The sequence below is a fragment of the Vicia villosa genome, linkage group LG3 (assembly GCF_029867415.1).
Source record: "Vicia villosa cultivar HV-30 ecotype Madison, WI linkage group LG3, Vvil1.0, whole genome shotgun sequence".
In the NCBI taxonomy this organism is placed as follows: Eukaryota; Viridiplantae; Streptophyta; class Magnoliopsida; order Fabales; family Fabaceae; genus Vicia; species Vicia villosa.
This window is the reverse complement of record NC_081182.1, coordinates 72,659,903-72,681,881: the sequence shown is the minus strand read 5'-3', so window position 1 is coordinate 72,681,881 and position 21,979 is coordinate 72,659,903. Positions and strand designations below refer to the sequence as shown.

The following is a 21,979-nucleotide window of genomic DNA, read 5'->3' as shown; positions in this document are numbered from 1 at the left end:
TCCCCAGGTTGATTCCTCAGGGAATATATTTGTTGGAACATAGATCATCCAAATGCTTCATTTTGACAGATAATTACTAATATGTATATTTTGATACAATTTTTTGTTTTAGGATTTAGTATATTCATTGAAAATTTAAGTAGGTGTTAAAGAATAGATTGGGTGAATAAAGTTACAATTGAGCAAAAATGGTGATATCCATAAACATGACCCAATGGCCCAATTGAAGATATGATTGTGCAGTTACATTGCCTGGCATAGTTGTAAATATATTTAATCCCACATTTTGAATTTTGTCCTTAAGATGTGATTTGTTATCAAGCAAAAATTAGTAGTAATAATTTAACTTGAAATCATTGTTTTTTTGAATGATAAATAATTAGTAGTTATTACTAGTACTAAAAAAAATGTGCTGTTTACTAGTATGCTGAAACTGATATCCTTGCTGCTAGTAGCTTCTTTAAAATCACGGTACAATGACACTGGATTTCACCGTTAACGCATAGCTACCTTGGGGAGCTTGACATTTTGATGTGAGTTTTGCGGCTGAAATATCAAACCAAACAGGCTATTAAACAACACTTGCCACAAACGTATTGAGAAATCAGTGATCTGAAATATGTTGCAATATGTTTGCTACAAACATATTGAGAAATGACTGAAATGAATCCTAAGGTACTGAACTGATACTGAGCAAGCTTATGAATAAACTTTCATTGATCTCTTGAGCCTCAACTCAATGTTGATAATAAATTTAAGGAAATCCACAAATGACTGTTGGATAAATAATTTAAGAGAATCCACAAATGCAAATATACTGCAAGTTATAGTAACTCAAAGCTGACAGTTTGAATCTATACATTTCCCTCTACATTTGCTTTGACAAGTTAAGGCTATGTCAAAAAGAGCATCTATGAGCATCCTGCTCAATGTCCTAATGTTGATTTCTTTTTTAAGATAAAACCAAAAACATTATAGTAAAATAAACATCAATGAAAGAATAAAATTTAATTTAGCAGTTTATCATTTTTATGAAAAATAAGGAGACAAATACATACGGTAAAAGACAAAAATGTGAGATGGAATTAGTAGAATGATGAAAAAAAAACTCAGCATCTGTGGATTCCATCTCTACGGTTGTCTGGCCGCTGCCCAATTACAACAAATCCACCATATTTCTGAAAATGTTAATCAGAAACAAGCAGTCGCTATTATCAAGCTTTTTCTGTACGCACTGATTCTTCAACAAGAAAACAATATGCAAGTGTTTCCCATCAAAAATAAAAATCAGTGCAAAAAGATATAGTAACACACAAATAAAAAAAACACCTTAAGAAAAATCAATACTCGGTACAAAATGATGAAAAGGTTCAGGAGCTCATATCAAGTGTAGATTATAAAAAATCTGTCACCGTAGAAAACTCCAATTCAATTAAGGGACAGTAGAACAACGGAAAAGAAAGACGATTAATAGAAAGAAGAAGACGGCAGAATCTGAGATACCATAGCCAAATCCCTTCGATGAAAAGAGCCAAACCCCTTCGATGAAAAGGGATGGCGGCACCTTCAAATTCTGACCTATAATTTTGTTTTTATTTTTGATATTGATATTTGATTTCCAGATAAAATGAAATTGGACATTTTCCACTAAAGGCTTCATTATAATCATCGCTCCTATCAATTCTATCGTAAACAAAGGCAATTTCTAGGGTTTCACTGTAAAATTTATAATGTGAGATGGAATTAGTAGAATGATGAGACAGAGAAACTCATCATCCGTGGATTACATCTCTACGGTTGTCTGGCCGCTGCTCAATCACAGCGAATCCACCAAATTTCTGAAAACATGTTAATCAGAAACAAGCAGGTGCTATAATCAAGCTTTTTATATAAGCACCGATTCTTCAACGAGAAAACAACATGCATATGTTTTCCCATTCAAAATCAAATCAGTGCAAAAACTAAAAACAACTACAGATCTAAAAGAAAAAACAAATTTCACAAAAATCAATAATCGTAAAGATAATGAAAAGTTTCGGGGCTCATATCAAGTGTAAATTTAGATAGATCTGTCACTGTGAGAAAAACACCCAATTCAATTCGAAGGGACGGAAAGAAAAAGAGAAAAAGAAGGATGTCGAAGAAAGAATCTGAGATACCAAAGCCGAACAAACCAATTTGGTGAAAAGGGTGAGTCGGCGGCACCATCGAGTTCTAAGCTCCTTGTTTGTTTTTGTTTGATTTTGTTTGGAGTAAAGAGAATAATAATGTATCTATCTATCTATCTATGGAATTGGGTATTCCCACTCGAGGCCTCTCTCTTTCTAATCACTGCCCATTCTTTCGGATCTGAGAACCTGAAAGTGACGATAGAAGAATACAATTCGGGTTTATATAGCATCGCCCATTTCAAATTAGGGTTTCACTTTAAAATATCCATTTTCTCATTTACCTATTTCATAAAATAAAAAAATGTTTATATATGTTTTATAACACTTTGGATCCTCTCCATCAATATTCTCTCCTTCACTCTCCTTCCTCTCTATCTCTCTCTTAATCTCATTCTCTCTCTTAATTATTTTATGCTTTTTAATGATGAGTGAGAGTGAAATTAAGAGAGAGATAGAGAGGAAGGAGAGGGAAGGAGAGAATATTGAAGGAGAGGATCCAAATCCGTTTTATCATCATCTAAATATTTCTTACTCAATTATTTTAAAAATATATATATTGAGAACAATATTTCATCACTTAAATAACAAAATTAATCCTCTTAAAAATTATGAATTCAGGGAGAACAATATCAAATTATAAATAAAATTTATTTTTTCGCAAAAAATAGAATTGATCAATGAACAATGGATATAGATTGTAACAATTGACTCAAGCTTTTAGTATAATGGAGGAGAGACTGAACTACATGTTAAAACTTCAACGCTTAAGTTAATATGTGAGATGAAGTGAATGAGATTTGAATTCAAACTATTTGATAAATGGCATGTTCTCCATTTTATATAGTAGTGCGGTGATAATTGCTTTTTAATTTATCGGTGCGAGATGTGGATGTCCGTCCGATTGATCTTGGATTGCGATTACCAGTTTTCTCGTTTAGGATGGTGCACTTGTTCCGCACGTGATCTAGTGAGTTGTTTTAATCGTTGTGTCGTAATTATTGGGTCCTCTACGCAACCCAAAATGTTTGTCCTTCAAGCTCTTGCTCCTGCTTCGTAGAGTGAGGGCTTTGTTGCATTTTTTCTTTTGTCAATTGTAGCTCAGTTCAAGTGAAAAGTCGTTATGTGACATCATCGTCATGAGGAACTTGCGCCTTAAATGTGCCACATACTCTAGATGTCTTTGCACCTACTTCATCTCAATGGCCTTTGGGGATTGAAGTACTTAAGTATCTTTTTAATGAAATGTGAATCCTCGATAGTGCTTGCTTCCTTCCATTTTGTAAGATGTTGCACGATCATTGGGAATGGACATTGGGAATGGATATGAGGCTTTTATCGATCATTAACACTTTTGTTTTTTCGTCATATGCATCTTTGCAGCACACTAACTTTTTTTATTAATTGAGGTGGTACCCATCAGGAAGATACTTCAGATGACTGGGTAGATCTTGAAATTTAGTGATCATTTATATTTTTTGCTTGCGAAGGTAACCTCGAAAGGGCTTTTCTTGAAGTGGGTCTCTTATTTGATTTGAGTGTATTGATCCTACACAAGGACGAAAAGATATGCAGTGAATATGACGGGTAAGTCATCCCTTATTTCGAGTGCACATTCTCGATTTTGGGTCTCCAATTGCCTCTCAACGATTTTGAAGTCGAGGTTTTGTGTAACACCCCAATTCTACCCAAAGCATTTAGGCAAGAAAATATCAGAGTATTAAAATTTCATACAACACAATTAGGATGTTACACTAAGTAACCAAACAAACACCTAGAAAACAAACGGACATCAACGATACCAAAAGCATACACACCTGCCAATAAAATGATACATAACACACGGAAGATGTGAACATATATATATACATATAGCTCTCACTCTCAAAGAGGAGTTTTCCAAAATAAAGTGTTTACAATACACAATGGCACGTCATCACATATACATGTTCAAAAGAGTCATATACAAATAAATAACAACAGACTCCCGACTACCCGGTGTTACGTATCAGAGCGACCGACAAGACCAACTGGAGAACTACCTCTTCCAAAAGACTCCCAAAGCGGCTAATCTGCAGGATTCCACTCAAGCATCAAATCAGCAGAAGGGTGAGAATATAATTCATAACGAAAGCATGACAATTATAGTAATGCCAACAAGTATCATCAATAATCATACAACAAAGTAATCCACTCATTCAACCACAATCAATATATAAGTAATGTGACACATGAATGATAACATAAATTATAAAGACTGACGATGATGAATGAGACTCGACTATGCATATGCATGTGGTACCAAATCCGGAGTAAAACTCCTCCTTGTCATTATGACAAATACACCTGCCGAGCATTATGCTGGGACTTTATTCCACTCAGGAAGCCCGCAGGCTGTCGTCATCGAGCACGCAGCTCCCACTGATGACCTCTTGCCAATAAGGCTCATTCCATTACCGAGCATTAAGCCCCTACTGGTAACCGTGCCCGCAGGCCATCTGTTAACAGCATTCCGCCATTAACGTATTGAAATGTTATGCTGTGCAAATATAAGACTCTATTACACGACAACAACATCATCAACAATATAACACGATCATACACTCACGTTACATCGTTTATATTCTATCCAAAAGGATACATCACCAATTAATAACATCGTTATCAATCACATCACACCATAATTACCACACAGGCATTAATAAGCACACAGCACACATTCACCGTCAAAACATACTAGCCACATCGGCATAAATGATCGCATAATTGCATCACCTCAAATTAATATTGGCCATTGGCCCACAACTCCATCAATACATCATTCTCATAACAACAATTACTTGCCATAAGGCCACACATCATGTTAACAACAAACAACCAAACATCGTCACATATCAAGAATGAACATTCATTAATACATAACACATATGAACATGATCTCATGTTATCGATAATTAATCACATACCTCATATCAATACGATAACATTCACACAACACATCATCATGATTTATCATGCACTAGTTCACAAAACCATTTATGAAAATCAACCAACCACTACTACATCCTACATCATTAACAATTACCACCAAGCACTATGATTATTTACTAATCATATCGCGCATATAAACAATTATGTGTTTTCATCAACAACCCTCATAACCAATTAATAACAAACTAACCAAGCCTATACTATCATATAGAACATCTAACTAGCTTCCTAACACTTCGAACGGCGTACGAAACGGAGCTACGGATCAAAAGTTACAAGGTTCCAAAGTTTGGATAATTGAACACACTACACAACTCATCACTTGATCCTAATAAAAATAATGGAATACTTCATCCTATGAATCATTTAATTAGATAATAATATAGTTCATTGCGTTAGCTTTCCAACGCTTCGAACGGCGACAAAATCGGAGTTACGGTTCAAGAGTTACGAAGTTTCAAAGTTTTGGAAAAACAGAAAAAGCTGTCATCCGCTTCAGCTCCGCTCAGCAGACCTTGGCAGAGAATTTTCTGCAACAGGACCTCCGCTCAGCGGACCCACCTCCGCTCAGCGGACCTGCGTAAACCCAGAAAAAACCAGAACGAACCAGAACTGTTCTAGCCCCCTTATACCCACCAAAACCACTCCAAAACATCATTACAACACCATACAAACCATAGAGACAACCTATTATCACACTTTTCATGGTTAATTCATCACTCTAACTCAAAACCTAACTTTATCTCCAAACTCAAACAAGCCATGGTAATGGAAAACAAACATGATCAATGAAGGTATCTATCATCACACTACACATACACACCACAAAATCATGTTTATAACTTCTAAACTCACAAAACTCACAATCCACCATTTTTGTCCAAACATAGAAAAGAACAAGGACAAGAACAAGAACAAGACTATAAGAATCATACATCCAAGATAAATTAGATTCACCCCCTTACCTTGCTATAGCAACGATCGGAACTCGAATCGGTCGAGAATCCACCAATCTACACTTTTTCCTTCTTTTCCTCTTTTTCTTTCTCTCTTCTCTTTCTTTCTTTCCTTTCTTTCTCTTCTTTGTTTTCTTTATAAAAAAAATATCTTCCTCGCGGAAATGACCAAAATGCCCCTACGCTCAAATATCGTTCAAACGCCCCAAAACGCGGAATATTACCTTACTAATATTTCTAGTACCAAAAATATGAAAACCTCCAATTAAATATTAGTCCGCCATCCTGAACTAATACCGACTGAAACGACCCCAAAAACGGTAAAATTCCAATAAACGTCACAAACGTCCAAATCAACTATATACTTATTTTCCGGGCGTTACATTTTGAACCATTTAATGAATACTAGTTCGTAGTTGAATCTAGTGAGTTGGGCTTTCATCAAAGTCATCTTATATTGGTGTGATTATCAGGGAGGAAATTCATCTTGGTCTTTATTTTTTCACCTTTTCAAGGTGCAACGTAGCATACTGAGTTGTGTGCAAGGTTGAAGCTTATTTACATTGACGCAGGTTACTTGCTACTTCGAAGTGTATTTTGATACTTGAAACATTTCAAAGATCGGTTGTTTTCAGTCACTCCTCTTAATGAAGAGGTTCATGTAAATATTTATGCCATATTGAGTGAATCGGAATACCAATGCACGTATTTATTTAATAAGTTCTAGAGGCAAAGTCGCTTTTTAACGGGGAGCAATTCATATGTCTACAAGGAGGATGATTTGTCATATAAGGAGCTATAATTGAAGAAATTGTTAGTCACTTTTTTCAAAGAGTTGGGTTACGTCGAGGGCATTGTTACGTGAGATGATACCTCGAGGAAATGTTGGTAGCGACTCATCGAAACTCTCCTGTTGATAAGCGCTAACACCTAAGAGGAATATGGGAAGGTCATTTTTAGTAAGCTTCCAGTATTTCTATATTTCTTCGTTTGTCATCTTTGTCTATAGTGTTCTATGGCAGGTTATCACTTCCCATATGTAGAATTAATGGGGTGTGATAGTAATTCAGCACCATTTGAGCGATGGTTGGTCCTTTAAATGTTCCAACACCGGCTAATGCATTTGTTCCAACTATAATGGGACGCGTGGAAGCTTATCAGAAACGAGAGTTGCATGAAAATGAAGACGTGTCAGACATTGCTTAATTCATCGTTAGGGACTAGTATATAAACACTTCATGTATTTAGGATTAAGGGTCCACAATTTCACACAAGTTTTACATACTCAAAGTATATAGTAATTGTTAAAGAGAAAAGAGTGATTTAAAAATGTATGCACTTGCATTTCATTTATGAGTTAAATTTCTTTTAATTTACATTGTCATTTAGAGTTTAATCATATTTATATTATTTTTAAAATAATATTAATTTAAGATAATTATTTTTTTAAAATATAATTTTAAAATTATTATATTATTTTATTATTCAAGAAATTATTTTACTATTATATTAATTAATAATTTATTTAATAAATTTAAAATAAAAAAGAAATTAAAAATGGCGTGAACATGAATGGGTCAAGGTTGCCTTTTACAAATGGACTTTAGTCTATTCACACTTTAATATTGTATTTTAAAAAAAGTAGGACATATTGATTTTTTATTTCAAATAAATATATTTAGAGAATTTTATTTATTTCTTTGAGGCACTGCTGTAAATTAATCAGAAAAGAACCAAACAAAAGATAATAACAATGTCATATTAATATACTTCTAATGAAACATATATAAATGATAATAATTAATATACTTCTAATGAAACATAGATAAATGACAATAATAAGTTCAGCATGTCTTATTCTCCCATGCTATTAACATAGTACAAAAGTTGTTACGCTATAAATGCAACTTGATTTTCAGAAAGACCATTCCAATTGTTCCGTAAAACTGGCTACTTACGCAGAAGACCAAAATGTAGGACTCACAGCTCTACACACATGAAAGCAAGCTACCAAGCTGCAATGCCAAAAGTTTCCATCTCACTATGCTTTATGTTTCTTCGAATAACCAACATCAATCACCCTTTCTGTTTCTATTCCTCTCTCGCGCTTTTTTGATATGTTGTTGGACAGGAACTTTATTCCTTCTTGCAATGTTGCTACCCTTTCCTCTTCATAGTTCCACAATTCTGATACTGGATATCCCCCACTAGGATTATACTCATTTATCTCTTTCAAGGCTACCACCACAGCATTATATGTAGCTCTACCAAATCTTTTTTTCAGTCCCTTTAACTTTTTATCTTCTTGGTTAACAACTTGCTAAAATAACAAACGTATAGTAAAAGTGTAAGCATTAAGAGTTTCAACGAATTAAAGTGAATCAATAGTGTGCTATACTTATAAAAATGTAATAGAAATAATAATAATAAATGAACTGAATTTATACAAAACATACCACTGTTTGGCAATCGATCGAAACAACTTTGAATCAGGGCCGGCCTTTAGGAGGCGCAGCAAGAGCTGTAGCTCTGGGCCCCAAAATTTAAGGGGGCCCATTTATTTTTTTTAATTATAAATACAATACATTTTACACCTATTTTCTAAAATACAGGTATGAAATAATTACTTTCAAAAATATTTTACACCTAATTTTTAAATGTAGGTGTAAAATCATGTATTTTTTCAAAACTTCCAAAATCTTTTCAAAATTTCTATATAAATTTTTATTTTTTTCCTATTTTTTAAAATTTAAAATAGGGCCTCCAGATTGATTGGGCCGGCCCTGCTTTGAATGGATGCCAAATAGAGTCCATTTTATTATTTTGCCACTGAGAGCATAGTTTTGCAGCTCTATTTTCAGCTTCAGCTGAGTTGTATCTTTTCTTCATAACATCAAGGAATGGTGTGGGATCGAGTTCCCCCATCCTCTTTACCCCAACACCGGAGCCACTAGTTGATATTTCTGTAAACACATGTTACATGCAAAAACAACAATAACCAAGAAATAACGAAGATCATTAAATAAAAAAGAACAAAACTTTACAAGCTAGGTATTCACCAAATAAGTAAACGTTTGCATTAAGTAATTCTTTTCGAGCATTCCGTAACTCATCGTTACGCGTTCGTTCCAAAACAATTAGTGTTTGGTTCAGTTCTTCTAAGTCTCGAAGTAACTCTTCCTTGTCCTTTAAATCCTTCTGCGAAGCTTCTAACTTCTTCAAAAGCTCTTCATCTCCGTCGTCATCTTCGAAGCCTTTCAAGAGATTTAGTGACACTTGAAGTTGTTGTATCTCCAGTTCAAGCTTTGGTTTCATGTTCACTTGCTTTTTAAGCTCTAGGGTTTTTGCTTTCAGTTTCTCTTCAAAACATTTTTCAGCTTTAGCAATCCATCCAAGATGATGTCGTTGTGGTTCTTCTTCAGACTCTTCCACACGTTGTTTCTGTTAATTTGTAATTCCTTGTGTCGAGGCAGGTTGTTACTCGAACACAAGGTGTGTCTAAATGTGTAACAGTTTGTTACACATAAGTTTGTTTTAAATTTAGATAGTTTGTTTTAGATTTAAAATAGATTAGATTTGATTTAGCTCCAAAATAGGTATTTTGGGCTTTTATAGTTTTGGGCTTTGGCTTAGGGAGAAGGCTAACCTAAATCTATAAATAGGGAGTAACCCTCATTATTTGTAATCAAGTCATTAATCTTGTATTCACAGAAGTTGCAGTTGCAAGTGAATAACAGAATTTCCACAGTTTGTGGGCAGAGAGAAACTCTGCAGAAAATACTTCCTTCTTCTCTTTTAATTTCCGCAAACCCTAATCCTAGTTTTGTTCCTATTTTCTTCATTGTCATCTTTAACGATAAGGAATTACTCAAAGGTTTGAGAGTCTAATTCCAATATCTGGTATCTAGAGCTCCGGTTAATCGATTCAAGGCAAGAAGAATGGCGATGGCAATGAATCATCCGAATGGGCATTTTCCAGCAACACTACCAATTCTGAAAGGAGATAACTATGAGAATTGGTGCAAGCAGATGAAGGTTGTATTCTGTTGTCAAGATCTTTGGGATCTTGTAAAAGAAGGGGTAGAACCGCTTGCAGAAGGTGCGAAGGAGGAAGAAAAAGCTGCTTATAAAGAATTGAAGAAGAAAGATTATAAAGCTCTCTTTATAATCCATCAATGTCTGAGTCCAGATAATTTTGAAAAGGTTAGTGATATAGAATCTTCAAAAGAAGCTTGGGAGATTCTTGAAAAATCTTTTGGAGGTGCAGAAAAGGTGAAAGAGGTGAGGTTACAAACTCACAAGAGAACATATGAATTGCTTCAGATGGAAGATAGCGAAAGCATAACTGATTTCTTCACTAGGATTACGAAACTAGTGAATCAAATCAAGATATGTGGAGAAGTATTAACAACAAGAGCTGTTGTCTCAAAGATTTTGAGATCTTTGGCTCCTAAGTTCGACCACATCGTGGTAGCCATAGAAGAGTCGAAGGACTTGTCGAAATTGACAAAAGAAGAGCTTCAAGGGACACTTGAATCTCATGAACAAAGAATGGCTGAAAGAGCTGCAGGCAAGTCGAAGAGCGAAGTGGCTCTGCAGGCTCAGTCAGCAAACGAAAAGAAAGGCAAAGGAAGCTGGACTGGAAATAAAGGTAGAGGTGGCTACAACAATTCGACTGGTCGAAATCAGCAAGAAGGAAATTGGTCGAATCAGAGAAAACCTTCTTACCAAGGATACCAAAGAGGTGGTGCTGCAGGTAGAGGAAGAGGTGGTGGTCGAAAGCCTGACAAGAGTCACATTCAATGTTTCAACTGTCAGAAGTATGGTCACTATTCGACAGCTTGTCCAGAAAAGAATAAAAGTCAAGAAAGTGATGCAAAGCTTGCAAAACAAGAAGAAGAAGAAGAGATGTTGCTGATGGTCACAACAAAAGATGAAGATAAATTCAAGGACCAGTGGTACTTGGATTCAGGATGCTCATCACATATGTCTGGAAGAAAAGATTGGTTTGTCAACATAAAACCCTCAATGAAGAACATGGTGAAATTTGCAAATGACAATACTTTAGCAGCTGAAGGTATTGGTGATGTAATGATTACGAGGAAAGATGGAAAGAGGTCAGTAATTTCCAATGTGTTGTACATACCAGGCATGAAGAGCAACTTACTCAGCATTGGGCAGTTGGTCGAAAAGAATTACAAAGTTTCGATCGAAGACAAGATGATGAGAGTTGTCGATGCAAGTGGGAGGTTAATCTTGAAGGCTCCTATGTCACAGAATAGAACCTTCAAGATCGAACTCAATGTGATGGAGCACGAGTGCCTTGCAACTGCAGCTAGCAGAGATGAATGGATATGGCACTATCGACTAGGGCATCTCAACTTCAATGACATCAGAGACTTGAAAAGAAAGAATATGGTTTCAGGACTGCCAGAAATCGACATTCCAAACGAGGTATGTGAGGAATGTGTGCAGGCGAAGCAGCACAAGAATAGCTTCAGCAAGGATGCAGGAAGTAAGTCGAAGGCTATTCTCGAAATCATATACTCTGATGTATGTGGACCAATCCAGGTGGATTCGAATGGAGGTAACAAATACTTTGTTACATTCATAGATGATTTCAGTCGAAAACTATGGACTTACCTGATCAAGAAGAAAAGTGAAGTGATCGAGGTATTTGTCAAGTTCAAATCTATGGTCGAAAGACAAAGTGGTCGAAAGCTCAAGGTTTTGAGAACTGACGGTGGTGGAGAATATGTGTCGAAAGACTTCGACATGTTATGTGAGAAAGAAGGGATTGTGCATGAGGTGGTGCCACCCTACACTCCACAGCAGAATGGAACTGCAGAAAGGAAGAATCGAACCATCATGAATATGGTAAGAAGTATGTTAAAAGGCAAGCATTTACCTAAAGAATTTTGGGGAGAAGCAGTGTCGACTGCAACATACATTCTAAACAGATGTCCGACAAAGAAGCTAGAAGGAATTACTCCAGAAGAATGTTGGTCTGGTGTGAAGCCTAGCTTGAGTCATCTGAAGGTATTTGGATCTATAGCACATAGACATGTACCAGATCAGTTGAGAAGAAAACTTGATGACAAGTCGAGTCAAATGATACTTATAGGATATCATTCGACTGGAGGATACAAGTTGTTCGACCCAGTGAACAAGCAAGTAGTGATCAGCAGGGACGTGATCATAGATGAGCTTAAAGAATGGGATTGGACTGAAAATGTCAAGAAGGATTCAGTGAGAATTCTTTATGAAGAACCAGCTATTGAAGTCGAAAGAGAAGAAGTTCGGCAAGAAGAAGTCAGAGGTGATGCAGGCCCAGGCAGACCTCAGAGAACAAGACACATGCCTGCAAGGTTGCAAGAATGTGTAATTACATCAGATGATGTAGTCAATGATGAAGGTGAGCTGGTACATTACGCTTTCTATGCAGATGTCGAACCTGTCAATGCAACTGAGGCATTGAAGGATTCGAAGTGGGTGAAAGCTATGAATGAAGAATTGAAGTCCATCGAAGACAACAATACTTGGTCACTTGTCGAATTGCCTCAAGGCAAGAAGGCAATTGATGTGAAGTGGGTATACAAGGTGAAGTGTAATCCCAAAGGTGAAGTGACTCGATACAAGGCAAGGCTTGTGGCAAAAGGATTTCTTCAGAAGGAAGGAATTGACTTCGATGAGGTCTTTGCACCTGTTGCCAGGATCGAAACGATCAGGTTGGTTGTTGGTCTGGCGAACATGAACAATTGGCACATGTGTCAGATGGACGTTAAATGTGCATTCCTGAATGGACCCTTGGACGAAGAAGTCTATGTTGCACAACCAGTTGGGTTTGTGAAACATGGAGAAGAGAAAAAAGTGTACAGACTGCATAAAGCACTGTATGGGCTGAAGCAAGCTCCAAGAGCTTGGAATAAGAAGATCGACAGTTTCCTAAGGGAGAAAAAATTTGTGAAGTGCACAACTGAACATGGGGTATATGTAAGAAGAAGCAAGAGTGAATTGCTTATACTATGTCTCTATGTCGACGACTTGTTGATAACAGGTAGCTGCAAGAAAGAGATCGAAGGCTTTAAAGGTGATCTCAGCAAGGAATTTGAAATGTCAGATTTGGGCGAAATTTCATACTTCCTTGGTATTGAATTCTACAAGAGTAGTAGAGGTTTGATGATGCATCAAAGAAGGTATGCAAGTGAAATTCTCAAGAGATTTGAGATGGAAGAATGCAATTCGACTTCGACACCTGCTGAAACAAGATTGCAACTGTCGAAGAACCCAGATGAAGAAGATGTCGACCCAACCCAATACAGAAGACTTATTGGGTCATTGAGATACCTTTGTCACACAAGGCCTGACTTAGCGTACAGTGTAGGTATGATAAGTAGATTCATGCAGAAGCCAAAGGTATCACACCTAGCAGCGGCGAAGAGGATACTGAGGTATCTGAAAGGAACTCTCGACTATGGCATTCTGTTTCCTGCAGCTGATAAGGGAAAAGAATGCAAATTAGTGGGTTACACCGACTCGAGTTGGTGTAGTGATGCTGAGGATCGAAAATCCACAGCAGGATATGTGTTTATGCTAGGTGGTGCACCAGTTGCTTGGAGTTCGAGAAAGGAACCAGTAGTGGCACTATCATCATGCGAAGCAGAGTACATAGCTGCTTCTCTTTGTGCATGTCAAGCAACATGGATGGTGAACTTGGTCGAAGAGATAACAGGTAAAGATCATGGAGCAATTACCATGAAGATTGACAGCATGTCAGCTATCAATCTTGCGAAGAACCCGATAGCACATGGTCGAAGCAAGCACATCGAAATGAGGTTCCATTATCTTCGAGAGCAGGTAGCTAAAGGAAAGATGAATTTGGAACACTGCAGAACTGAGAATCAGATTGCAGATATCATGACGAAGGGAGTGCTGGTCGAAATTTTCAGAAGACTAAGAGCTATGATGAATGTGGATAGCTTAGACACAATGAATTAGGTGGTGTGTTAATTTGTAATTCCTTGTGTCGAGGCAGGTTGTTACTCGAACACAAGGTGTGTCTAAATGTGTAACAGTTTGTTACACATAAGTTTGTTTTAAATTTAGATAGTTTGTTTTAGATTTAAAATAGATTAGATTTGATTTAGCTCCAAAATAGGTATTTTGGGCTTTTATAGTTTTGGGCTTTGGCTTAGGGAGAAGGCTAACCTAAATCTATAAATAGGGAGTAACCCTCATTATTTGTAATCAAGTCATTAATCTTGTATTCACAGAAGTTGCAGTTGCAAGTGAATAACAGAATTTCCACAGTTTGTGGGCAGAGAGAAACTCTGCAGAAAATACTTCCTTCTTCTCTTTTAATTTCCGCAAACCCTAATCCTAGTTTTGTTCCTATTTTCTTCATTGTCATCTTTAACGATAAGGAATTACTCAAAGGTTTGAGAGTCTAATTCCAATAGTTTCTTATTATGCGAAGGAATCCATTTTTCATTGGTTTGATGATTCTCACATTGATCAATATGTTGCTTCTCCATCCACTTTGCAAGGAACTGTTTCATATCCACAACGATGCTCTTCATTTCACCAAATTCAGAACTCAAGAGTTCAACAGATTTTCTTAGTGATCCAGTTTCCGAACTCATTTTTCGTTGCCATTGATAGTAACAAGAGTGTGGTTTCCGTTTGCAAAAAGACTAACTACATAAAACTCAATTTATAATGATGAATGTGGCGTTTTATTTCCTTTTGTAATTATGATGGTTAACTGCATGTCGAGTTGTCGACTGCGTATTTATATTTATGTAATCATGATTGCTGCGCATGCCTGACTGAAGGATACATCAATCTTTTATTTCGCTCTGCCCAAAGACCCAAACATATCAAAGGCACAAGAAACCAGAAGAAAAAACCTTTGAGTTTCTGATTGTGTTTACGGTTTACGTTATGGACAACGCAAAAAAGAAAACAAACCCAAATTTTTATCAAAAAGTAAAACTCACTGTTACAATAAAGAAATTCTCTAATTTTTTTATAAAAATATGAAAGCTCTGATAATTGCTTACAAACTAAACTAGCATTACACATGTTTTGAAACTTCCAATCGAGCCAGCACCACTTTTCAAAGTACTAGTTGGAAATTGTCAACAAATGAGTGCAGAAGGAGTAACTCACCAACTACAAGTTTAGGTACAATGTCATGAATTGAAGGTACTCGTGTACTTGCTACCAGTTGCAAGGGAAGGCCACATTCCTTGCTTTAGGTGTGTCTTGACTCGTTACCTTGGGCCCACATGTGGCAAACTATGTTGCAAACTTACAAGTTACAATGACTATAATAACAACGGAAGTTCATCACCTCCCAGGGTAGGGTGAACACAACAGTAAACTGGAAATAGCACAATTCCACCCATTAAAGAGAATGCAACATAATACTGCAATTAATTAAACTCTTTACTATTCAAGTAATTCAACCTAAAATATCTGTTATGCGTGGGCTGAATTACCTGTAGACATAGCATCAGAACTGATACCTATAGGTTTTCCAATATGAGTCTTGGAAGCCTGTTGTACCAGTCACTGCAAACTCCGGAGCAGCAAGGATGGTTGCATATATTCTTAGGTTAAGATTTTACTATTGAATACAAGCCAGAGATGGAAAACATTGCTTCGGACATTTACTGGACCTGAGACAAGCTTTCAAAGGGACTAAAAATTACAAGAGCTCAGACACAAGTGCACCTTTTCACCAGCTACTTATCGTCATTACTCTCTCAAGGAAGACCTACTGATGTGGAAAAAGATGCCGGGGAGTGGAAAAAGAAGCTGGTAATACCCCGTGACAACACATTAATAGCGATCATTTTTAAAGAGTGTCATACATCACCTATAGGAGGGCAAGAGTAAATTTTCAGTATCATCGGACATCAATGAAGAAAGCCATTGTGCTATCTGTCAACAAGCACAAACTGCCTATACATGTCCTACAGAGCAACTTCAGCCCTTACCAATTCTCAATTGAAACCATTTGTAAAGGACACTAATGTGTGGTATATGCAACCATATCTGTCAGTGGTGTCCTATAATCCAACCTGAGAAGTTACTACTACATGCGAGGAACATATTTTAGGGCTCAATTCAGGTCCTTCAAGTGCCAATTCAATGGAAAAATACGCCAGCAACAGAGGCAACTTTGGAGTTGCAATATAATTTGATATAAAATATTTCAACATCTACTTTGACAAGAATCAAAGTCTTGGCATGAAGCTATGGATGGAGATAAAAAAAGTACACTTGTAACAAAATGCTCATTACTAATAATTGTAGTTACCCAAGCTAGAGATAGATAATACAAAAGCTGTTAATACAAAAGTTGTTAATACAAAAGCTGTTAACATCAGTTTGATTGTCCCACACAGATAGATGTTTACAAAAGCTGATAATAGTTTTGCAGTTGGATTCTCCCAACGGTCCAGTGACATTAACTAGTTCAACGTATTCCCAAATTCCTTAAGCTATCTATATAAACAAAAGGTCTAATCAGCAACAAAAGGTCTTCCTTAACTAAACACTTTCTTGAGTTTCTTCTTTTCCTTAATCATCAATCACCCTTCCTCTAATTCAAACTTTATTAGCATGGCTGGTAATTAAAACAGAAGCAGTAATCATATTGAAGGAAATTTGAGAGACTCTAAATATATATTGGAAGTAGAAATCACATGTAACTTCTTGATAGGAAATGCAGGATCCACATAAATGCATTGTATAGATTATTAAAACTTATATACAAACCTTCCCATTGTTTCTTTTCCCTTCTCGCGTTTGTTTGATGAGTTGTCTAACAGACATTGTATTCCTTCTTGCAGAGTTGCTCTTCTGTCCTCAGCATAGTTCCATAATTCTGAGGTTACATATTGCCCACTAGGATTGCATTCATTTAACTCTGTTAGAGCTGCCACCACCGCATTATATGCCGCTTTACCAACGCTTCTCTTGAGCCCATTTAGCTTTTTATCCGCATCATCAATAATTACCTGAAATGAAAAATGCAGGAAACCAGATATCTAAGTGCGAACACTGGATGTTGTAAAATGAATCTGAAACTATTGTACAAACATTATTACATTAGAAATAAACTGTTCCAACCTAAATGAAGCAAGAGAACAGCGTGTTAAATTAAACTAAAATGTACCCTTTCTTTGCCATCAACAGTGACTAATTTGAATGGATGCCAATCTGCATCTTTCATATGGAATTCCCACAATGAACACAAGTTCGCAGCCCTCACTTCAGCTTCCTCCTCTTTATATTTCTTCTTCATTGCTTCGAGGAATGGCTTGCTGTCAAGTTCGCCCATTCTCTTCACAGCAATATTATTTGGAACAGATAATTCCTCAATACCCTGCAAGGCAGGAAAAAAATATTATGTTATTAGATCTTCTAAGCATAAGTTTGTATTTGCTGTGTACATATCAAAAACGAGCTTATCCAAAAAAGTTAGGAATTTCAGCTTCGGAAAATCACAGTGATATCATACTGGATGCTAGAATAACATAAAAACACTAAATCAAACCTGTCATAAGCAATATTTGCCACAAAAATGTACAACAGTCCTTCAATCATTAGACGATAACGAAAGTGCAACAAAAATGCAGAGAATATTGACATAGCGAAAGTGCATATTTTGATTGAGAGTGAGTCGGCTGAATCCAAATAAGCATATGTTGTATTCACCGCTAAAAAAGTGAAAGTGAAATTCCACTTATTTTACACAAACCACTTTCTGAAACACAAAACATAACTACATAGAGTAAACATACCTCACAATGAGATTAAGTTCTTTTTTACATAAACTATATATATAAAAAAAAAAAAACTTACATTGATTAAAGTTTTTCGTGCATTCTGCAACTCATCATTTAGATCACGCTCTTTAGTTATTAGAACTTGATTGAATGCTTCAAGTTCTTCAATCAACGCTTCTTTTTCCATTAGTTCACTCTCCAAAGCGTTAACCTTGTTGAAAAACTCTGAGTCAACCTCCTCCTCAACATCATCTTCTTCAAAGTTCTTCAACACGTTTAGTGATGTTTTTAGTTGTTGAAGCTCAACTTCCAAATTTTGTTGTATACCCTTATGCTTTTCAAGTTCAATAGTTTTTGCATGCATTTGTTTCTATAATAAAAATAACAAATGCAAAAGGAAATTACATTCTAACAAACATAGAAAATAACTTTAACAACTTCAAGAGAAGAGATTAAGTTAATGAATCAACCTTGAAGCATTTCTCAGCTCTTGCAACCCATCCAAGAGGATGATGTTGAGAAGTTTGAATATCAGCACTTTGCATCCAAGATTGATTGTTGATGCTATCATTATCACTGCTTTCACCAGTGTCTACAGCATGATTTTTCCTTTTCGCCATTTTTTTTACCGGTCTGTTTGTTTGAAGAGAGATAAAGACGAGGAAGAGAGGTTGAAGTAAAGAAGAAATGTCTTATTTCTATGGTTTGGCACAGTAGAGAGATAGGTAGATTAGAAAAAGTAAAATAACGAGGAGGCCATACTTTTTCTTTTCTTCTTATGCATGCTAAAGGGAGTTCTGCTTAGGCTTAATATTAATTTTTCCTATCGTATGGGTTTTTCTTGGTTAACCGATATTTATAATTAATTCACAATAATATTGTAGATTAACTTAACCAATTCAGGGGTAATTTACTAAAATTAAATCAAATAGAAACAGAACCTCCTCTATCAATAAAGACCCATCAAACTAATCCTAGCCCATGAAATAAATAGAACAAAACACATCACTCTCTCTATTGTTATACCATAGGTTATAGAATAGCTGATGCGTTGTTAGCATTCTTGCTGTTCCGTGACAGATGCATGTTCCTCCCATTAAATCAAAGTCTCACTCGTTATTACTGTTTCGTGACTGATGCCACCACTCCACTCTGATAATATTTTGAAATACCATTAATACATTTTGAACTCAGTTAACATAAAATTATAAAAAAAAGAACCTACTGGCACTGCTATTTCATTTCTTTTTCGGAACTCATCAATAATTGCTTATTGCTTTGTATAAGAAAAATAATTTATCCACCTCCCTATCGGGAGACCCCAAGCGAAAACTCCAACTTGCCTCTGCTTCGGAGATGCATCTCTGAAGTATTTTTTTTTTAAATTTTTTCCAGACTTTAAAAGTTCACTTCCGAAAACACCAAATGGGGGTGTTTTCGGAGATGCACTTCCAAAAACACATTTTTTTTCACATTTTAGGGGATTTCGGAAATGCACTTCTGAATTATGCAGAAATTGTGTTTTTTTTTTTATGTTTTTCTTAACAGTCCGTATTTTTAATTAAACGAAAACGCCGAACAAAATAAACGACATATCAACATAAAATACCGATAAATAAAATCCAAATAATATATATATATATATATATAGTTGTGAAAAACGATGTCAAGAACAAAATATAAAAGAGAATTAAGGAAGAAAAGAAAAACACAAGAATTGGTTATAACTGCTATTCTTTTACTTTCTCTTATAGCAAGATTACAAGTTTACAAGAATAACAAATAACCTCTCATCCTAATTTAGGATTTGCAGCTTACAATGATGAGAGACTAGTATGCTATTTATAATAAAACCTAACATACTAACTAATGAGCTTTTTCCACAAGGCCCATTACACAAGCCAATTTAATAAACAAGCTAACTTAACAAATTAGGATTTAAACACTAAAACATAATTTAACATGCTAACGACCCTAGCATCTTCGACACAAGCATGTGAACAACCTTCGACTTCATGCTTAATCGTGTCGAACCAAGAAGCTACTCTTCGACCATATTAGAGTTCGATCCAATATCTCACAAATCTCCACCTTGGATCTAACTCTACAACATCAAGGGAACAAACTAGCTTTCTTCATGCAGCTTTATCAACTGCATACAGTGGGAAAACTTGCAACTCGGCAATGTCTTGGTGATCATACCAGCAGCATTGTCTTCAGTCGAAACCTTTAGCTCTTGGACTTCTCCATGCTCGATTACTCCTCTGACGAAATGCAGCCTCACATCAATGTGCTTAGTTCGCTCATGATAGGCTGAATTCTTCGACAGGTGTATTGCACTTTGACTATCACATTTAACAGTGATACCTCGACCTTGAAGTTTCAGCTCCTTCGCAAAACCTTCAAGCCACAATGCTTCTTTCACAGCTTCAGTTAGGGCAATATATTCTGCTTCAGTGGTTGATAGAGCAACAACCTTCTGAAGTGTTGCTTTCCAACTAATTGCAGTGTCAAACATAGTGAAAACATATCCAGAAATAGATTTCTTGGAATCCATACAACCTGCATAATCAGAGTCGACATATCCTTCTATTACTACTTTACTATTTTCACCCAAGGCTCCACCATAAATTAGGACTCTGTTCAGAAACCCATTTATGTACCTTAAAATCCACTTCAATGCTTGCCAGTGAGCCTTTCCAGGATTCGCCATGTACCTGCTTACAAGACTTACTGCATATGCTATGTCGGGTCTAGTACAGACCATAACATACATCAAAGAACCAACTATATTAGCATACGAAATGCTATTCATATAGGCTCTTTCAACATCTGTACTGGGACACTGATCAATATTCAGCTTGAATTGAGGGTTTGTTGGAGTCACAACTGGCTTTGAATTCGACATACCAAACTTTTCGAGAATCTTTCGTAGATATGTCTCTTGAGATAAGCATAACTTCGACTTCTTTCTATCTCTTCGAATGTCAATTCCAAGAATCCTGGAAACAGCTCTCAGATCCTTCATATCGAACTCCTTATTGAGTTCAGCCTTCACCCTCATCACATCTTCAACATTGTTGCTTGCAATGAGAATATTATCCACATAAAACAACAAAATAACAAATGAATTACCAGGTCGAAATCTGAAGTAAACGCAGTGGTCGAACTGACTTCTAATGAAACTTATGCGTGCCATGAACTTGTCGAATCTCCTATTCCACTGTCGAGGAGATTGTTTCAGCCCATATAAAGATATCTTTAGCTTGCACACATAATCTTCCTCCCCCTTTTCGACATACCCTTCAGGTATCCTCATCAGGATCGTTTCATCTAGATCACCATACAAGAACGCAGTCTTCACATCCATCTGTTCCAGTTCAAGGTCGAACTGTGCCACCATGGCAAGCAACATTCGAATGGACCTATGCTTCACAACAGGAGAAAACACATCATTGAAGTCGACACCTTCTTTCTGAGTGAAACCCCTTGCAACTAACCTTGCCTTGTATCTTTTCGACGTCACTCATTCGATTCTTTCTTTAACTTTGAAAATCCATTTACAGCTGACTAACCTTGCCCCAGCAGGTTTCTTGATCAGTTCCGAAGTGTGATTATCATGAAGAGATTTTATCTCATCATCCATGGCCTTCAACCATTCAGTCTTATTTCGACTCCTCATAACTTCCTTGTAGTCTCTAGGTTCTTCGTCTAGAACCTCACTTGCAGAGGTTAAGGCATAAGCTATAAGATCTGCATACCCAAGTCTCTGAGGTGCCTTGATGACTCTTCTCGACCTATCTCTCGACAATAGATAGTCATCAACATTTTCCTCATCCTCCTCAGCATCTTCTGCTTCTTCTTCGACTTCATCAGGGATATGCAATTCCGCATCAACATGCTCCATCTCAACATGAATCTTTACCTGTTCCAGCTCTTCGTCAGATGTTTCTGTACTTCGACCAACATCATCAGTTTTCTTAAAAGCCATTTCAGCTTCATTGAAAACTACATCTCGACTGGTGATACACCTCCTGTGACCTGGCTCTAGGAACCATAACCT

At 36.4% G+C, this 21,979-nt stretch overlaps 1 protein-coding gene and 2 pseudogenes across 1 annotated transcript; all 3 read right to left on the bottom strand.

Annotated features, from left to right (window-relative positions):
- Window positions 1-1,070: 1,070 nt before the first annotated feature.
- LOC131593885 (small nucleolar RNA snoR143) lies at window positions 1,071-1,246 on the bottom strand (annotated as a pseudogene).
- Window positions 1,247-1,728: 482 nt separating this feature from the next.
- On the bottom strand, window positions 1,729-1,844 carry LOC131593889 (small nucleolar RNA snoR143; annotated as a pseudogene).
- A 14,603-nt stretch (window positions 1,845-16,447) lies between these two features.
- Window positions 16,448-18,676, bottom strand: LOC131661861 (protein INVOLVED IN DE NOVO 2-like). The gene is made up of 5 exons (XM_058931501.1): window positions 18,387-18,676; window positions 17,993-18,286; window positions 17,304-17,513; window positions 16,904-17,145; window positions 16,448-16,751 (listed from the first exon to the last, which is right to left on the bottom strand). Exons 1-5 carry the CDS (start codon window positions 18,534-18,536, stop codon window positions 16,733-16,735), a joined length of 915 nt encoding a protein of 304 aa, XP_058787484.1. The 5' UTR covers window positions 18,537-18,676; the 3' UTR covers window positions 16,448-16,732.
- Between the last annotated feature and the right edge of the window lie 3,303 nt (window positions 18,677-21,979).